This window comes from Mauremys mutica, chromosome 12 (genome assembly GCF_020497125.1).
Source record: "Mauremys mutica isolate MM-2020 ecotype Southern chromosome 12, ASM2049712v1, whole genome shotgun sequence".
Taxonomy (NCBI): Eukaryota; Metazoa; Chordata; order Testudines; family Geoemydidae; genus Mauremys; species Mauremys mutica.
The window spans coordinates 66,289,304-66,308,099 of record NC_059083.1 but is presented as its reverse complement, the minus strand read 5'-3'; the positions used below and the strand labels follow the sequence as shown (position 1 = coordinate 66,308,099).

Here is an 18,796-nt window from a genome sequence, read left to right as displayed (position 1 = left end):
TTTAGTGTATGTCTACACTGCAGTGTAAATCCAGGGTAAGTGGAATTCAAGTCAGCGGACCCTGGGTTAGACGTTAGAGAACCCAGGGCTTGAGCGTCGACACTGAGTGTCAATGCTAGGTTACAGAGTAGCAGCCGTGTTAGTCTGTATCCGCAAAAAAAACAGGAGTACTTGTGGCACCTTAAAGACTAACAAATTTATTGTAGCATGAGCTTTCGTGAGCTAAAGCTCACTTCTTCGGATGCATCCGAAGAAGTGAGCTTTAGCTCACGAAAGCTCATGCTACAATAAATTTGTTAGTCTTTAAGGTGCCACAAGTACTCCTGTTTTTTTTAATGCTAGGTTAAGAATCTTCCAAGCTGGGCCCAAGCTCAGGGCTCCAGCGTCCACACTGCAGTACCCAGACCCAAGTCCAACCAACCATATTCCAGACTTCCTAACGCCCTCCCAAAATGTTGCCGCTCTAGCCCTTTGTTCATGGGTCAGTGCAGGAAAACGTGACTGTCCACCAAACTTGATTGTCCAGAGAACAAAGAAAGTCAGCCCATGGGATTGTGGGATATTTTTGGCAGACTCCCAGAGCACAAATGCAGCAGGGCTGCATCTGCACTGCAAAGCAATAGGGCTGGAACCCTGCGTTCCGGCTTGACTCAGGCGAGGACCCTCCAGCCCTGTGGATCCTGGGATCTTGGGTCAGCGTGATTTGTGTGAAGACGAAAAGAGAGTTAGGCTTGAGCCTGAGTTTAAACCTACACTGCAGTGGAGACATACCCTTAAAGGCACTAGGATGGTGAGATCAGAATAAGGAAATACCCCTTTATTTTGGCATTTGAGAATCAAATATCTCTCTTTTGGAGCTAACATGCAGCTGATTTTCTTCACTTTCCTCCCCCAGGGCAAAGAAAAGTTCCTGGCCATCCTTAACAAGTACATGGAGATCCACGGCACTGTTTATTATGAAACCCAGCGTCCTCCGGAGGTCCCAGCCTTTGTCAAGAACCATGGCCTTCTGCCACAGCACGAGTTCCAGCAGCTTCTGAGAAAAGCCAAGGTACTTAAAATAGGGGTGTGGCCCTTTCATGTGGATTTCTGACAAGGTCCAACGTTACTCCTCCATAAAATAACCAGCTGCTGGGCAAGCGGACCAGAGTTGCCTTGAGAAATGTAATTCATTAGGTGAAGCTCTTTTAGCTGGAGGAGGCTGAGGCTAGTGCCACTGAAGCCCTTGCTTGCAGGCCACATCAACTGCAGTAATTAGGCAGGAGCTGAGCAGAGCAAATCGCAACAGCGAATTTATCTGATTAATTTCCCCTTTTACGAATTGTCCATGGTCAATTCACAACATTCTCAAGTGTATGTTATTCAAAATCATTCACTAATTTCTTCAGCAAATAACTCTTAGTCTGCAGGTTATTCAAACTGTGAATATTACAACCGGATACGCAACTTTTACTGTGACAATATGTAACTAACTCATGTTGATTTACATAGCTAGAACTCAGATAAATAACTTGAGAAACCAGCTTACACAGCCCCAATTTCAAATGGTAAAATTGATTGTCAGATTGGTGGTTTGCCTTCTGTTGATTAATTACATCCAATCAGAGAAGAGAAACCATACCACGTGACTATCCAAAGATGGTGCAAATTTTGGATTTTAAATTTGACAATTGAATATACTATTTGGAACTGTCTCTTGAGAAATATTCATACTTTGGGGTTCAAATTTGTTTTTTGCAAGCAGTTGCTCTACTAGAGCTTGTGAGATTGAGCATTTGTGGAAAGTAAATGTGAATTACATCACACCCATTGTCACATCAAAGTTTGCTGTTGGGTTTCACTGAATGTTCACAGAACACTTTGGTCGCTATTTGCTTAGCTATGTCCAGGAGCTTGAGGTCTGTGGATTGATTGATTAGTAGCATAACTAGGTCCTGAAATGCTCTGTACTGATATCGCAACCTGAGCCCAGCACCATAGCACTTGCTAGAGTCAGGCAAAGTACATACTTCCCAGACCACCCCCAGCACTGTCAACCCACTGGCATGCAACCCCCCTATTATATTCCAGCCCTTGGCTTTTCCTGAGTAAGGACTGCAAACAGTTCCTGAATTATGTGATGTGCAAATGCCCACTGGCACGCTAAATACCCAAACTCATTTCATCCTGTTACCAGGAAATAAAACCAGGTCTATAGACATGAGAAGCTCGGGCATGTAGCTGCTGTTCCACCTAGGTCTGCTACTGTTTTAGGCATGATTCTGATTAGATATCTTGCAAGCCAGCAGCTTTCAACGTGAAAACAGTAGGATGAATACAAGCATGATATAAGGAGGTGCAACTTCCATTGCTATTAATGACACGGTCTCTGTTATAAAGGAAGGGGTGAAGGTGTACTGTGTACAATTTAGCTTTGATAAAGACATCATTTTGGGGAGAACTTTATAACACATTTAAGCTATTGTGAATTGACATACAAAGAGCTTCACCTAGAGTTCAGTTAGATCAGCCTGCAGGTCTGCAGAGCTGAGCACCAGAGAGAGAGTTCAGATTAGTGAACTGGAGAGTCAGAGCTGCTGATGCATGAGATTGCAGTGGGTCTGAGCGATGGTGTTCTTCACTCAAGCTCACCAGGGTTCGTGGTTTTGTTCCCTGCAGCTTTTCATCGGATTTGGATTCCCCTATGAAGGTCCCGCTCCTTTGGAAGCGATAGCCAATGGGTGTGTTTTCCTGCAGTCTCGTTTCAACCCGCCGCACAGCTCCCTCAATCATGAATTCTTCAGGGGGAAGCCTACATCAAGAGAGGCAAGTGGTTCTGCAATGTTGTATGATCAGAATTTTGCAGGTTGGCCTGAGCCATGGCATTTGCTTTTGGATTCAAACCAAAGGAGTGGACTAGCTGAAAAAAATCAGGCTTTGGATGCAAACTTTCCCCACAGTTCAGGGGTGTGGTTAGCTGTGGGTGGGATCAGAACCTTGCCCTCCCAATCTGATTCCTCCCCTCTCCAGACCTGAAGAAGATGGATAAAATGAGACCTGGGTTTGAATTTCAGCTCTGCAAAACAAAACCTGACCAATGAGGCTTTTGCAAAAATCCCAGACCATGTCCTAATTGGTTACCCCAGAGACAGACTGCAGCCTGCCCCTCCCATTCCCAAACCTGGGGTCGTAGGCTCTCAGATAAATTGGGATCTGAACTTGAATTGCTCCTGGTTGTGGTTTTCTAAAACAGGACTGATTTTTTATTTTTTTTTGCAAACTTCCCTCCTGGGCCTGCCGCTGGCTATGAATTTAATCTGAGTGCAGCGGGAGCTCTTTAAAAGTTAAAGGGTTGAGAAAATTGAACCTTGTATTATTAATAAAGTGGATAATGCAGTGTAAATTCCCACATCCCCACTGAGAAAGCCCCTCCAGTGGCCACATCAAGGACCTCTTTTTCAGCTTCTGTTTCAGTCTGAGGCCGTTCCTTACCAAGTGAGTTAGAATCCGCCCTAACGTGTCCTGCCCCACCCTGGACAGCTCCGCTTACACTGGCTCTCAGACTGGATTGCATCTTCTGCAACCACTCTTCTCCAGGCAGTTGGGCGCTTCCGTTGCCTTGGCAGCCAGCCCGTTTGTCATCATTACAGTGTGGTGGCTACACGCTTGCATGCCGTTCGTCTTGGCAAGAGGCAGCGGCAGTGCAGGGCTGCTGTAATTAGCTCCTGTAGAATTAATTCTCCTGCCGCGTCCCCTCCGTGTTTTGCTGATGTTAGTGTAATGCAAGTTTTGTTGTGAGGGCCCCAGTTCGCTCTCAGCGACTTGGCAAAGCTGTGAACAGAGCAACCACTATGGAGCGTGTGCAGGGTGCGTGGGTGTGTTTGTGCGTGAGATGGAAGGTGTTGGAATCATCCCTGCTGCTCCTTCTTTTAATTTGTGTCATTAAAATAGCCGAGCTTGCCATCCTTAGCTGCTCTCACTAGAGAGAAGTGTGCTGATGACAGCAAAGAAGCAGAAGAGAGGGATAATTAATTACCATCCTCTCTTTATTTATACGTATCTCAGCCTTCTGGGCAGGGCTGAGATCATGGGAAAGTTGAAGGTCTTTAGGGTAGATATTTGGTTTCGTTTTGTGTTTTAGCCCAGCTGATTGGTCTATATGTTAGGAGAATGGGGCTTACCCTGGATTGGGTCCATTGGTTTGCTCGAGGATGGTCCTGCCCTTTGGTTCAGCTGATGCTGTCTTCTTCTCAGTGCACTGCCAGGTTTACTTCGGCTCTGCATCTTTGGGAAATGCTATGACCCAGAGGTTCACTTTGCATTGCAACCTGCAGCTGGCAAGGGGCAGAGTCTTTAGCCTGCTGTGAAGAAGCCTCCACTGCGGCTTCTTTGAGATAGTAGCTGGGCTTCAATTCACAGCGTGGCTGCGTAAGCAGCACCATGAGTGGATTAGAAAACCAGCCTCCCTCCGGAAAGCAGCTGAAACACGGAAACCCGAAATGCCCATGATGCAAAACCCCCCACAAATGGTAAACTCTGTCCCCCAGGAAGAAAGCCAGCCCAAGGACTAGACACCCCGTAAGCCTATGGGCTTTGTGGGATTTCACTGGCGCCTCTGCAGAGGGGAGAATTTCACCTAAGGCCATTTGGGAAAAAAAATCAATCTGTGTGCAAGTTCCCCCACCTCTAATGGATACTGTTCTCCTCTCCCCTGGCAAAGGGCTGGGGGAGCATGATCACGTCTGGCAAAGCATAATGCTCATTATATAAAATGCTCTTTGTCACATCCTCCTTGCTTTCAAAGCCCCTTTGTTACCATTGCCAGTTTTCATCCTCCTTTCTGTTTAGAAAATGTCTCTTCTCTGCATCAGGACTCTTTCGTCTGACCTGTGCAACCCTTTGAAAGTCTGGCGTCAACTTCCACTCTTTGCCCTGCTTCCTAAGACACGACCTGTGCTTGTTGGCTGCCTTGAAGCAATGTCAATGAGGCTGAATCGACAGACGGCAAAGGCTTAAATGAAGGAGAAATGCATGGGGTGGAGGGGAAAGAAGATTGATCTACAGCAGGGATCGGCAATCTTTGGCATGCGGCTAGCCAGGGTAAGCGCCCTGGCGGGCCGGGCCGGTTTGTTTACCTGCCGTGTCGGCAGGTTCGGCCGATCGCGGCTCCCACTGGCCACGGTTCACCGCTCCAGGCCTGTGCCACTTTCCCACCACCCCCATTGGCCCGGAGCGGCGAACTGCGGCCAGTGGGGGCTGCGATCGGCCAAACCAGCCGATGCGGCAGGTAAACAAACCAGCCCAGCCCGCCAGGGCGCTTACCCTGGCGAGCCGCATGCCAAAGGTTGCTGACCCCTGATCTACAGGAAGGAAAAGTGACTGCCGATGGGAAGCAATCCCTAGACCTGGAACTGTGAGGGGAAGAGTCCTCATTGAAAACAGGAATGCTCAGCTTTAGTTTTGCAAATTTAATTTTAATGGGATTTAGGCATCCAAAACCATTAGGCGGTTTTAAAATATCAGCCTAAAGGCAGAGAGCAGGTGGGTTTGGATTAAAGGTTCCACTTTGGGTCCATCTCTGCATGCAATGGTTTTAGTAGCCACCTTTGGCTTTAGTAGCCACTGTTCCTGCTGCCATCGGCTCACCTTTCGCATGCCTAGCTGCAGGGAGGTCACTGCGTGTGGCCACAGCTCCTCCTGTAGGGAATGACACATAGTTCATTTTTTGTTTCCCTTCTCAGGTGTCCTCCCAACACCCCTATGCGGAGGACTTCATAGGGAAGCCTCATGTGTGGACGGTGGACTACAATAACTCCGAGGAGTTTGAAGCCGCTATCAAAACCATCATGAGGACCAGGGTAATTGCTGGCAGAATTCATTGAAACACTGAGATAAGCTCGTCTGTTGCTGAGATGAAAAGAACGGAGGGCTGGGGATTTGCAGGAGTCAAGAACAAGCAGTTGTTAGCAGCCCCTGTGTCCCTCTGTGACTGTCCCAGCATTAGCGGCTAGTCACATATGTATTTTGCCTCGGTCTTTAATGAGGCTAATGAAGGGCTAAGGAATAGTGGTAGAGGGACTGATGGGAATGAAGATATGGGGGTAGACATTACGGTATCTGAGGTAGAAGCCAAACCTTAACGGCTTAACGGAAGTAAATCGGGGGGCCCGGATAATCTTCATCCTAGAATATTAAGGGAATTGGCGAGTGAAATTGCAAGCCCCGTTAACGATGATTTTTAATAAATCTCTAAATTCGGGGGGTTGTACCGTTTGACTGGAGATTAGCTAATATAGTTCCTATATTCAAGAAGGGGAAAAAATGTGACCCGGGTAACTACAGGCCTGTTAGTTTAACATCTGTAGTATGCAAAGTCATGGAAAAAATTTTAAAGGAGAGAGTGGTTACGGACCTTGAGGCCGATGGCAACTGGGACAAATTACAGCATGGTTTTACGAAAGGTAGATCGTGCCAAACCAACCTGATCTCCTTCTTTGAGAAAGTAACAGATTTTTTAGACAAGGGAAATGCGGTGGATCTAATATATCTTGATTTCAGTAAGGCGCTTGATACGGTACCGCATGAGGAATTACTGGTTAAATTGGAAAAGATGGGGATCAAAATGAAAATCCAGAGGTGGATAAGGAGCTGGTTAAAGGGGAGACTGCAGAGGGTCGTATTGAAGGGTGATCTGTCGGTTTGGAGGGGGGTTACCAGTGGAGTTCCTCAAGGTTCAGTTTTGGGTCCGATTTTATTTAATCTATTTATCGCTGACCTCAGAACCAAAAGTAGGAGTGGGCTGATAAAGTTTGCGGACGACACCAAGTTGGGAGGTATTGCCAATTCGGAAAAGGATCGGGATATCCTCCAGGGAGATTTGGATGACCTTGTAAACTGGAGTATTAGTAACAGGATGAAATTCAATAATGAGAAGTGTAAGGTTATGCATTTAGGGATGACTAACAAGAATTTTAGTTATAAGCTGGGGACGCACCAGTTGGAAGTAACGGAGGAGGAGAAGGACCTAGGAGTCCTGGTTGATCGTAGGATGACTATGAGTAGGCAATGTGATGTGGCCGTTAAAAAAGCTAATGCGGTCTTGGGATGCATTAGGCAAGGTATTTCTAGTAGAGATAAGGAGGTGCTAGTTCCGTTATATAAGGCGTTGGTGAGACCTCATTTGGAGTATTGTGTGCAGTTTTGGTCTCCCATGTTTAAGAAGGATGAATTCAAACTGGAACGGGTACAAAGAAGGGCCACTAGAATGATCCGAGGAATGGAAGGCCTGTCGTATGAAAGGAGACTTGAGGAGCTCGGTTTGTTTTCCTTAACCAAAAGAAGGATAAGAGGAGATATGATTGCACTCTTTAAATATATCAGAGGGATAAATACCAGGGAGGGAGAGGAATTATTTCAGCTCAGTGCTAATGTGGACACGAGGACAAACGGATATAAATTGTCAGTCAGGAAATTTAGGCTTGAAATTAGACGAAGGTTTCTAACCATCAGAGGAGTGCAATTCTGGAACAGCCTACCGAGGGAAACAGTGGGGGCGAAGGACCTCCATGACTTTAAGATTAAGCTGGATAAGTTTATGGAGGGGATGGTATGATAGGATAACGGGTTTAGTCAATAGGTCAATAACGTGCCACACTGGTAATTAGTACAAAGGGTCAATGTTGGGATATTGTTAGCCTTTTCCAGAGGATCTGGCTGGAGAGTCTTGCCCGCATGCTCGGGGTTCAGCTGATTGCCATATTTGGGGTCGGGAAGGAATTTTCCTCCAGGGTAGATTGGCAATGGCCCTGGAGGTTTTTCGCCTTCCTCCGAAGCATGGGGCAGGGGTCGCTTGCTGGTGGATTATCTGCTACTTGAAGTCTTTAAATCATGATTTGGAGCATTCAACAGCAGAGTCAAGGGAGAGAATTAGTTCAGGAGTGGGTGGATCGGCTTATGTGGCCTGCATCTTGCAGGAGGTCAGACTAGATGATCATAATGGGGTATGATCTTCTGATCTTGAATTCTATGATTCTATGATTCTAGTCATCTCTCTGAAATTGTTTGCACATGCAAGCCAGAAATCCCAGTGTCTCAGGACAGGAGGCTATTTCTCTTGGCTTTCAATGGGATTTGTGGTCCTGAGTTGCTTAGGCTCTTTTGAAAACCTCATTCAGTGGAATTACACTAGTGTAATGAGATCAGAATCAGGCCTAGCAGGTATGGATAGCTCGGACTCTGTAGTAACTTACCTGGAGCAAACCTCCACACCTCTTGAGTTTCACCCACCAAAGCTTAGCCCTATCTATGGGGCCAGATTTTCCAAGAGCTCAATTCCCATGTAGACCTCTAAATAAGTTGATGGAACAACCTCAGCTGCTGGGCTCTAAGCACTTGAAAATCTGGCACGTAGGTTCCTGCATGGAAGCTGAGCTCTCTGAAAATCTCTCCAGTAATGTCCCCTGTTCAACTCTCCATCAACATCCCACTCCCCATCAGCCAGGGAGTTAAACCCACTCATTTAACCAGGATGTAATTTTCTCATCCTGCATCCTCCTTCCCAGTCCTGGGATATTCCGCAGCAAGCATCTGGAACTGCCAACCCTGTCTCTTTAAGCCCTGTATCTCCCCATGTAAGTGCTGCAAAAGCTACAGGTCACTTTACCTACCGTTCCTCTGCTGCATTTCATTTAATTATTAATTATTATTATTTGCATTTAACAATTCAATAGGAAAAGCCTCAAATCCCCCCTATTAAATATGAAGGGCTGAAGAAATTCAGCAAAAAAAAAAAAGCCATTTGAAAAATGCAGCAACTGCTGTGTGAGCCGACTTCTCAAAGACTTTTAAAATGTATCCGTCATGAATATTTACCTCTCCAGCGGCAGGAGCCTTTCAAGTTGTCCAAATTATTAAAGTCAATTTTCCTGGAGGGGAGAAAAGTGCTGATCTCCGTTTTGCTCACAATTTGCTTTGGGTAGGATGAGGTGTCTCTGTTGTTACAAAAACCATACGCCACAAAATAGCATCTTAATAAAAAATGGCCTGTGTCTGACTCAGACTAACAGGAGTCAGGGAATTTGCTAGATTCTTCAAGGGTTTTTTGGTTTTTGAGTGAATTTGTAGTGTTCATGTCAGATTGTGAGAGCAGCAGAGATCCAAGTCCTCCATCCAGAGAGCAAGCTGTGCTGCGGTGTAGAGCTCCCCTGCCAATATTCCTCAGCCCAGATCTGTTCAGTTTCTTTGGCCCATTCCATCCTTGCTTCCTCTGTGAAGCTGCTATCAATCAGGCTGATCCGCACCATCAAGGGAAGTATTGTGAGCCCCTTCTCCCATCACAGCCATCAGAGGGCAACACTCTTTAATTGTTACTCAGCATGAGTGGCAATTGATCTGGGGGCTGGTTCTGTAGTGCATAGCCTTCTCCATAGCCACGTCCATTCCCCCAGGGGAAATCGCTCACTAGAAAGTGAATTATCAGATTAAAAAATATCCCTAAATCTCAAAGTGTTTAAATTCCTAATTCAGTAACACTCCTTGGGTGTAAAAACAACGAGGAGTCCTTGTGGCACCTTAGAGACTAACAAATTTATTTGGGCATAAGCTTTCATGGGCTAAAATCCACTTCATCAGATGCATGGAGTGAAAAGTACAGTAGCAAGTATAAATACACAGCACATGAAAAGATGGGAGTTGCCTTACCAAGTAGGGGGTTAGTGCTAACGAGCCAGTTCAATGAAGGTGGAAGTGGGCTATTCTCAACAGTTGACAAGAAGAGGTGAATACCAAGGGAGGGGGGGGGAATCACTTCTGTAGTGCTAATGAGGCCAATGTAATCAGGGTGGCCCATTTCTAACAGTTGACAAGAAGGTGTGAGTATCAGCAGAGGGAAATTAGTGTTTGTAGTGACCCATCCACTCCTAGTCTTTATTCAGGCCTAATTTGATGGGTGTCCAGTTTGCAAATTAATTCCAGTTCCGCAGTTTCTCTTTCACCCCTCCATCAACCTCAGCCTGGACCTATCTACACGGGAGGTCCACTTCCTAGACACCACGGTGCAAATAAGTGGTGGTCACATTAACACCACCCTATACCGAAAACCTACAGACCGCTATGCCTACCTTCATGCCTCCAGCTTCCATCCCGGGCACACCACAAGATCCATTGTCTACAGCCAAGCACTGAGGTACAACCGTATCTGCTCTAACCCCGCAGACAGAGACCAACACCTAGAAAATCTCCACCAAGCATTCTCAAGACTACAGTACCCACACGAGGAAATAAGGAAACAGATCAACAGAGCCAGATGTGTACCCAGAAACCTCCTTCTGCAAGACAAACCCAAGAAAGAAACCAACAGGACTCCACTGGCCATCACATACAGTCCCCAGCTCAAACCCCTCCAACGCATCATCAGGGATCTACAACCCATCCTGGACAATGATCCCACACTTTCACAGGCCTTGGGGGGCAGGCCAGTCCTCGCCCACAGACAACCTGCCAACCTGAAGCATATTCTCACCAACAACTGCACACCGCACCATAGTAACTCTAGTTCAGGAACCAACCCATGCAACAAACCTCGATGCCAACTCTGCCCACATATCTACACCAGCAACACCATCACAGGACCTAACCAGATCAGCCACACCATCACCGGTTCATTCACCTGCACGTCCACCAATGTAATATATGCCATCATATGCCAGCAATGTCCCTCTGCTATGTACATCGGCCAAACTGGACAGTCTCTAAGGAAAAGGATAAATGGACACAAATCAGACATTAGGAATGGCAATATACAAAAACCTGTAGGAGAACACTTCAACCTCCCTGGCCACACAATAGCAGATTTTAAGGTGGCCATCCTACAACAAAAAAACTTTAGGACCAGACTTCAAAGAGAAACTGCTGAGCTCCAGTTCATCTGCAAATTTAACACCATCAGTTTAGGACTAAACAAAGACTGTGAATGGCTTGCCAATTACAGAACCAGTTTCTCCTCCCTTGGTTTTCACACCTCAGCTGCTGGAACAGGGCCCCATCCTCCCTGATTGATCTAACCTCGTTATCTCTAGCTTGCTTCTTGCTTGCTTATATATACACACCTGTCCCTGGAAATTTCCACTGCTTGCATCCGAAGAAGTGGGTATTCACCCACGAAAGCTCATGCTGCAAAACTTCTGTTAGTCTATAAGGTGCCACAGGATTCTTTGCTGCTTCTACAGAACCAGACTAACACGGCTACCCCTCTGATAGTTTCTCTTTGGAGTGCCATCAAATTAGGCCTGAATAAAGACTGGGAGTGGATGGGTCACTAAAGAAGAGGGCATAGATAAATCAAGAAGGGCCTTTGTGATTTTGCTGCTGCTCAGTGGCGTGGTGTTTTTACAGTATGAGGAAAGACTCAACAAGGGATTGCAAGAATGAGATGGGCATGGAGAGAAAGAGAGAAGATCACGTGCCATCTAAAGTAGCCAGTAGGAAATGCCACTGGGGTTTGTCTCTAAGTATTGGGGAAGGGCCTGGGTCTGGCTTCTCTAAGGAATAGAAACGAATCTTTTATTGTGGCTCTAGATGATAGAACATCTAACAGACTGATGTTCCAGTGCCCCTGGGAACTTGATAAACCATCTGCTTGCCAAACATCAGCATCAGGCACTGCCCTGTATTTGGTGCTCTTCCTTGAAGGATAGCACTCCCAAGTGGCATTTCTTTGAAAGGCAGCAGAGCACCAGAGCTGACAACTGGCTGACTCTGTGACACTATTAGCGCTCATACCCGAGCTCTCCCCATATGACAGCAGTTTGTTAGGTGTTGGATCTTTGGTGTCTGTTATGGGCACTTGCGAGCTGTAGTTTGTTTTGGTCTCGTCTCATCTCTCCTCCTCCAAAATATTGCAAAGATTGTATCAAACCACCATATACCAATTATTTGTCATTAGGTTCATCTCAATTAAAATTAAATTTTCAATAATTACATCCCTGCCGCTGGGCTTCCTGTCAGCTGTCAACAAAAACTGAAGTGAGCAGCGTTGACCAACTCTGTTCCATCTGCGCTGGTGAAATGTTCCCGGAGAGAGAGGATGTCAGCTGCCGAGCTGGTGTTTAAAGGGCACATGCATCACATCCTTTGCATGTTACATGATGGGTTAATGGAGGTCACATCTTTCCATCAGCTGTGTAAAATCAGCAAAAAACTACGAGTGTTAAAAAAAAGAAAGTAATCAGATCTCCACCCAGCAATGCCAGGGGCTCCACCTCTCTCCAGAAATAAAATGGGACAATGTCTATTCTCTCCTTTTTGGGCCCACTCAATCAGCTGCCAGAGGGGGTGAGTGCATTAGCCTTTCACCTTTTAAAACATGGATTCTCTGGTGCTCAGCACCGTGTGCAGTTATTTACCCCAGTGCCTGGTGGGTGTAAAATGCTGCCATCCTGATTGGGCACCTATTTTGCACTGGAGTAAATGACGACACAAGGTGCAGGACAACACAGAATCAGGCCAATGGATGCCAATCACCACTGAAGTCACAACTGGCATTGAATTTGTTAGTCTTTCATCCTAGTGTGTATTACAGAGCCGCTGCCTGTTCTGGCCTCAGTTTCTGCTTGAGGGAAGCTCAAGACCAGGATAGGTCCGTGGTGCCATGGCTCAGGATTCACATGGAGTGGCAGAGCTGTGTGCAGCCCAAGACTTGACTAACAGATGGTGCTGCAAGGGAGGGATTCAGGTATTGTCATATAGGCACATGGCCTCAGATTGGAATAGCAGTTGATGCTGCAGGTCAGGACTTGGGTCCCTTGGCAGAACTGTTTGAAGAAAGCGTAAACTAGTGCTCTTCGTCTCTCACCTTAATGAGTAATAAACTGACTCCAAGCTCTGCAAGGGGAAACAAAGAAGACAAAAGCCTTGTGCTCCTCACACAATACAATCTCTTCAAACAGATGAACACATTACTTGTCTTCACTTCAAAGCCGGGCCCACTTCTCCTCTCATTTAGACCACTGTAAATCTGAAGTAACTCCAGTGAAGTCAGCAAAGTGACTCTGGATTGACATTGGTGTAAACGAGAATGAGATTTGGTCTGGTAGCAGGTGACTGTGGGAGAAGTTTTGGGTGCACAAAGGTTCCTCATTAAAGGCTTTTGCTGGGCTCATTGGAATCCCAACACACATGCACACACACTCAAGTAAGATAAAGATTCTGGGCAACATTTTCAGAAATACCTAAGAGACTTAGGAGTCTAAGTCCCATTTTCAAATGTGGGTTAGGCACTTAGGAGCTATGTCTCACTGGAAGCCAATGCGATTTAGGCTCCTGAATTCCTAAGGATACTTCTACACCGCAAAAATACCCCTGCGGCAGCAAGTCTCACAGCCTGGATCAACTGACACGAGCTCATGGGGCTCGCATTACAGGGCTACAAATACACTGTAGATCAGAGGTAGTCAATTATTTTTTAAGGTCCAAATTTCTTGGTCAAGATACAGTCAAGATCCAGACTCCAGGGAAAATAATAAGAAAAACAATTATAATAATACGTAAATATAAAGATTTTGGGGTCTGTTCAAAAGTGTCTGCTGATCCGGATTTGGTCCACAGTCCACCCATTGACTACCCCTGGTGTAGTTGTTCATACTCAGGCTGGAGCTTGGGCTCTGAGACCCACTGGAGTGAGGCACATTGGCAAGGCATTATGGGTAAGCTTGTCCTGATATGACTTGACCCGAATCTGTTCCATTGAGAGAGACATTCAGGGCTGTCAGGGTGCTATCAGTCTTTCACCAGCAGTGAGGGTGTGATCCAGATCTCATTGCAAGACTCCTGTTGCCCTCGGTGGGTGTTAAATTGAACTGAATTTGCTTTAAAAGAGTAAAAACTACAGCTCAGCTGTCACAATTTTATTAAAAACGTGCAATGACTCTGGAGGAGACTTGTTGGCTTTTTTCCACTGGGAGGTATCTTCTTGGGCTAATCCCTTACCAGGTTAGAGCTCTTTTTAAAAGATGTTATATAAACTCGCTGGGAACAGGGCGAGAATGTAAAGTAACTCACAGTAACTTCCTCTTTTTTTTTTTAAGGGCTGGTTTATTAGAGATGCTGTCAAGGCAATTAGGCCTAAAAATTGACCTAGCATAAAAGCCTTATTATGGGTTTTTGCTGCAAGCTTTCCCCTGGTATTTTGTCTTTAAAATAATGTTTGCTGCAGCAGGAAGAAAAAATAAAATCCCGGGGGAGGGAAGAGGGGGAGAAGAAAGAGAGCGAGTGGCTTAGGGTAGCTGTGTCACAACTCCAAGGGTTTCTCTAGAAAGTGTCTGGACGAACTCAAGAAGCCACAGGATCCCCTCATGCCCTGTCTCTGGTGTCTCACTGAAGGATTGGCTCAGTCCCTGGCATCAGGTTCTCCTGAGATAACAGATGCACCCTGTTGCCATGATACATATATGGAAGCGTCATGGGACTTAGCATGAAAGATTCTGGTGTGCACTCAAGGATGGTCTGTTTCTAGGGCCATGAACATGGTGGGATCCTATGGAAAAGGTGAAAAACCCTGATCTAGAGGATCCTGTCTGTCTGTCTGAGGGGTTCACAAACATTTGACGTGTGGACCACATTTTACCACAGAGTTTTTCTTGTTGGTTCTTCCCTTCCACTCATGATTGCTCAGGCTACCTCCCCTCCCATTCATGGTTGAATAACATCTGTGGAGCAACCACAGCAATTGTTGACATGGAGTGGCAATATTAGGAAAGCGTGGAATGTATTTTTTAGGTGCAAGTCTCTCCATTAGCCAGCTTGTATTCACACACCATCTTTTATCAGGACACAGTTTATTGACAGTTTATTTTCACTGCAAAATCCAAGCAGTTTCTTCCTGACTTGTTTTGGATGCGCCGAGTCTTCATTTATTCACTCTGATTTAAGGTTTCGCGTGCCAGTAATACATTTTAACGTTTTTTGAAGGTTTTAAAATGTTTAAGAAGCTTCATTTAAAATTAAATTAAAATGCAGAGCCCCCCCGGACTGGTGGCCAGGACCTGGGCAGTGTGAGTGCCACTGAAAATCAGCTTGAGTGCCGCCTTTGGCACGCGTGCCATAGATTGCCTACCCCTGGTTTAGCTGAATGTATTGGAGCTAAGTCTTGAAGAAATGTTATATGTGATGGTGTTCTTTTTAGATACCAAGCATACCACCAGTAAAGTTTGTTCTCACTGCCTGGGTCTCTCTATGACCAGTCACACTTAAGTGTAGCTGCTGCCGACAAGTTCTCGCATGGAAGTAAATAAGGCAATCCATGGTGCCAGAATATTACAGGAAAAACTTATGCCACATCATTCTAGAAGGACACCTACTGTGTTGGTCATTTGGTAGCCAAGCCCTAGGATGAAGTCCTGGTGACAGCTGGACTTTTTGTGCGTGTGGCTATGCGTGTACCCCCCACAAATAAATTATTTGTGATTCAGATGGCAACCTCATTCCAAAGCCAAGAAGTAGTTTAGATTTGCTGGAAAATGGATCTCCGTTCTCTGGACAGGTGTTTGAATTTTAGCTTGAGCCTTGGCTCAGTTTGTGACAAAGCCCCATCTTGGGCATGTTGTGCTCTCTTTCAAGTTTCAGAAGGAAAATCCCATCCCTTTCTCCCAGGCTCAGCACTGCAGCATCTGTAACAAGTCATGGATGCACTTTTTGTGTTCCAGGCTTAGCAATTTCTTGTTTTCCCCAGTGCTTATTGTTACTAAGGATTCCTGACCTATTTATAAAAAAACTCAAATAGAGGAGGCATCAAGCACCATAAACTCAGGCGAGCAAATCAGTGGGCAGTCACAGGTAGCCAAAAAGAGAGCGAAAAGTAAGGAGACAAATTCCGGCCCACCAGGAAATGTGACGCTGGAAGAATTGTCCTGGTGAAGAATTACAGCTGTTACATGTTGTTTAGAGGCGAGAGAAGGAAAGAGGTTTTCATTGGAGGTCATTTTCTTGGGCTTCAGCTTTTACATTGTCAAAAATAGTTCCCACACAAGCAATATAATAGAGCCAATATTCTGGTGTAGTGAAGGGAGAAGGCTTCATTATTTTAAAGTCAAACATACAGGAATATAATGAAAAATTATATATTTCAGACTATGCTTGGGAGAGTGGCATATTAAGCATTGCAGTGAAAATAGCTGGTTAAAATCTCCCCAGTCTGCTGTTACACGCTGTTAGGCAATTGTGTTATTTTCTATTTATTTGTCTGATGATGTTTGGACTTTTATTATTATTTTGAGTGAGAGATTTAATATTCCCTTTGGTGCTGCGATTCCTCTCGGAGACTCAGCCCTCCGCAGAGAAATCCCATCTCTACATTTATTCCTCAGGTACCTGCCTGGGATTCTAAATGCTCCGTCTGACAATGGTGGGCTCCATTCACCATTGCTCTGCTGCTCCTTTGCGCCTTCAGTGCAAAGCAATTGCACACCCCCCACCCCAGGGATCCTGGGGCTGGTTCCATTCGCTCTGCACTCACTGGTAAGCACCCCCAGCAAAGGGGACGTTCCAAGGTGCATTGGGGAGGCCTGTGCCAGGAATGGGGGAATTGTGGCTGCGGAAATTCTAAACTTCAGTTGTTTCCCAGCTGCTGCAAAGCCCACAGTAACCATATAAGTCAGAGCTGTCCAGCCTGTGCCAGGTGCTGAACTGGCTGCCAGCAGCCCCAGGATTGGGGAGGGGGAGCAGTGTCCTTGCACTGGGCTCCGCACATGCACAGGGATGAGTTGGGGCTCCTGTCTTCTGTTCCCATGAGCCCGGGCACACCACTGCATCTTGTGCAGTGATGGTGAGTGATGGAGGTGCTGTGCTGTTGCAGAGTGGGGTAAAACCAGGGCGGTGTGACTGTATGTTGTTGGTGCTGGGGGTACAGCCCCATAAAGCAAGGTGAGTCGTGCTGCACCACTGAAGTGCGGTGATGGACCCGGTGGAGCACGGGAGGGTGTGCAGGCTTTCAAGAGAGCTCAGCACCCACCAGTGGAGCAGAGCTCAGCACGCCAGGGACACACTGGGCGCAGAGCTCTTCTGACAATCTGGCTCACGCTCGGCTGGTAAGAGTTTAGAATCCAGTTCGTCTAGCATGGGTAGGGTCAGGAAGGATGCAGCACAGCTGCTTCTCTGCACCAGTCCTAGCCCACGGCTGTTGATTGCCTGACAGGTGGCTTGTTTCCGCGGTGGCTGCAGTGGGTTACATTTCAAAGTACCGCTAGCAGGCTGGAGACAGGGCTCCACAAATGATCCTTAAGCCACCCCACACAGTTATTCTCTAAAACCATCCTGACCAGCACTGGACATGCACATCGGCAATTGGTGACTCCTCATTCAGCATGGAGCACCACCTCTCCCTCCTCTCCGGTCATGTGCTGCAGGTAGGATTGACTCGGTCAGATCCCTGGCGAGGTTTCCCAGAGAGTCCCAGCCACGTGGCTCCATATGACTTTTTCACACACTCACCCCTCACTCTACTGCAGTAAAAATCTTTAAAGATGGATTTATTATGAGGAACTCACCACCTCGACCATCTAAGCATGCGCTAGATTCATAGACTCATTTCATGGGTTACTTCCATCCATGCTGCACCTACCTTTCTCTGCCTTATAGTCCATTCGCTCCCCTCTCTTGTAATGGGTAAATGGAGAGACCCTTACCCCTAAACAGCAGAGCAGGTCACGTGTCCTGTGAACATCAATGGGATTTGGTTCTAGGACCTCCTCGGTGTTGTCAGTCTGGCTTGCCTGGGGGTTCTCGCCACGTGCTGTCCCAGCTCTGCAGGTGTGGCTGGCTCAGCAGACCTCGACAGAACTGCCCAGAAAAACCACAGACTCGGTTCGGTGGCGAAGGTGCTCGGCTGGGTTTATTGTCGACTAAGCACCGTATTAGCACCCCTGCTCAGTGGTTATAGGTGCCCGTCACAATGGACCAGCTCAGTCAGCAGCAGGTCTTTCTGCTGCCCCTTAGGCCAGACAAAGGTTTAAGACGAGGTATCCCAAGGTTTATAGACCGAGACAAACAATCTGGGCTAAACAGCAGACGTGCCAGCTTCTGTGTTTTATGGCATGTTTGCTACCTCCCCTCATTTCTTTCTCCTGTTGTTTATGACAAAGTATCTCTGTTCATCACTCCTATCAAACCATCTTATCTTGTGCTAGGTTGGGATGTACTTGTGCAAGCCTGCTGGAATGTGTTTACATATTCGGAGTGTTTTAGCAGTGCCAGCAGTACCTGTGCCAAGACACTGAACTTACAGGCATTTGCTTTAATACATGCCCTGACGTTGGTTCACAGTTCAGGCCTCACGTCTTGCAGCAGGCCTAATGCTCTAGGCTCTCTCTGCTACACTCAGATCTCTGTCTTCTCTCTTCATCCTCATCCTTCTTTATAGCTGAGCAGATTTGCATCTCATCCCCAGCAGAGCTAAAAAATCTTATTCCCTCCTTAGCCTCGCCTGCCGCCTGTCACAGTAACTCTTGTTGGTGATTTTTGATGCCTCTTCTGTTAACACTTCATCATCTGTTCCCTGCCTGGCAGTGGGAAGCAAGGCCTGGACTGGGGGAGAGACAGGGGTGAAAGTAAGCCGGTCCAGTGCGGTGTACCTGCAAGAGCTGGTACGCCGTGCAGGACTGGGCCGGCTTCTCCAGTGGTGATTTAAAGGGCCCAGGGCTCCAGGTGCTGTGGGAAGCCCCAGGCCCTTTAAATCACTGCCGGAGCTCCAGCAGCCGGGCTCAGGCGGGGATTTAAAGGGCCCAGAGCTCCGGCCCCTGTGGCGAGCCCCGGGCCCTTTAAAGCACCG

The 18,796-nt window shown here is 46.7% G+C and overlaps 1 protein-coding gene across 8 annotated transcripts in view; it reads left to right on the top strand.

Annotated features, from left to right (window-relative positions):
• The window catches only part of MGAT5B (alpha-1,6-mannosylglycoprotein 6-beta-N-acetylglucosaminyltransferase B), a 173,900-nt gene that overhangs the window by 138,987 nt on the left and 16,117 nt on the right, over positions 1-18,796 (top strand). For all 8 annotated transcript variants that reach the window (XM_044983957.1, XM_044983956.1, XM_044983958.1 and 5 more), the window contains 3 exons: positions 896-1,051; positions 2,659-2,805; positions 5,721-5,837. In XM_044983957.1, coding sequence (XP_044839892.1) covers positions 896-1,051; positions 2,659-2,805; positions 5,721-5,837 — 420 coding nt within the window. The remainder of the gene's footprint in view (positions 1-895; positions 1,052-2,658; positions 2,806-5,720; positions 5,838-18,796) is intronic.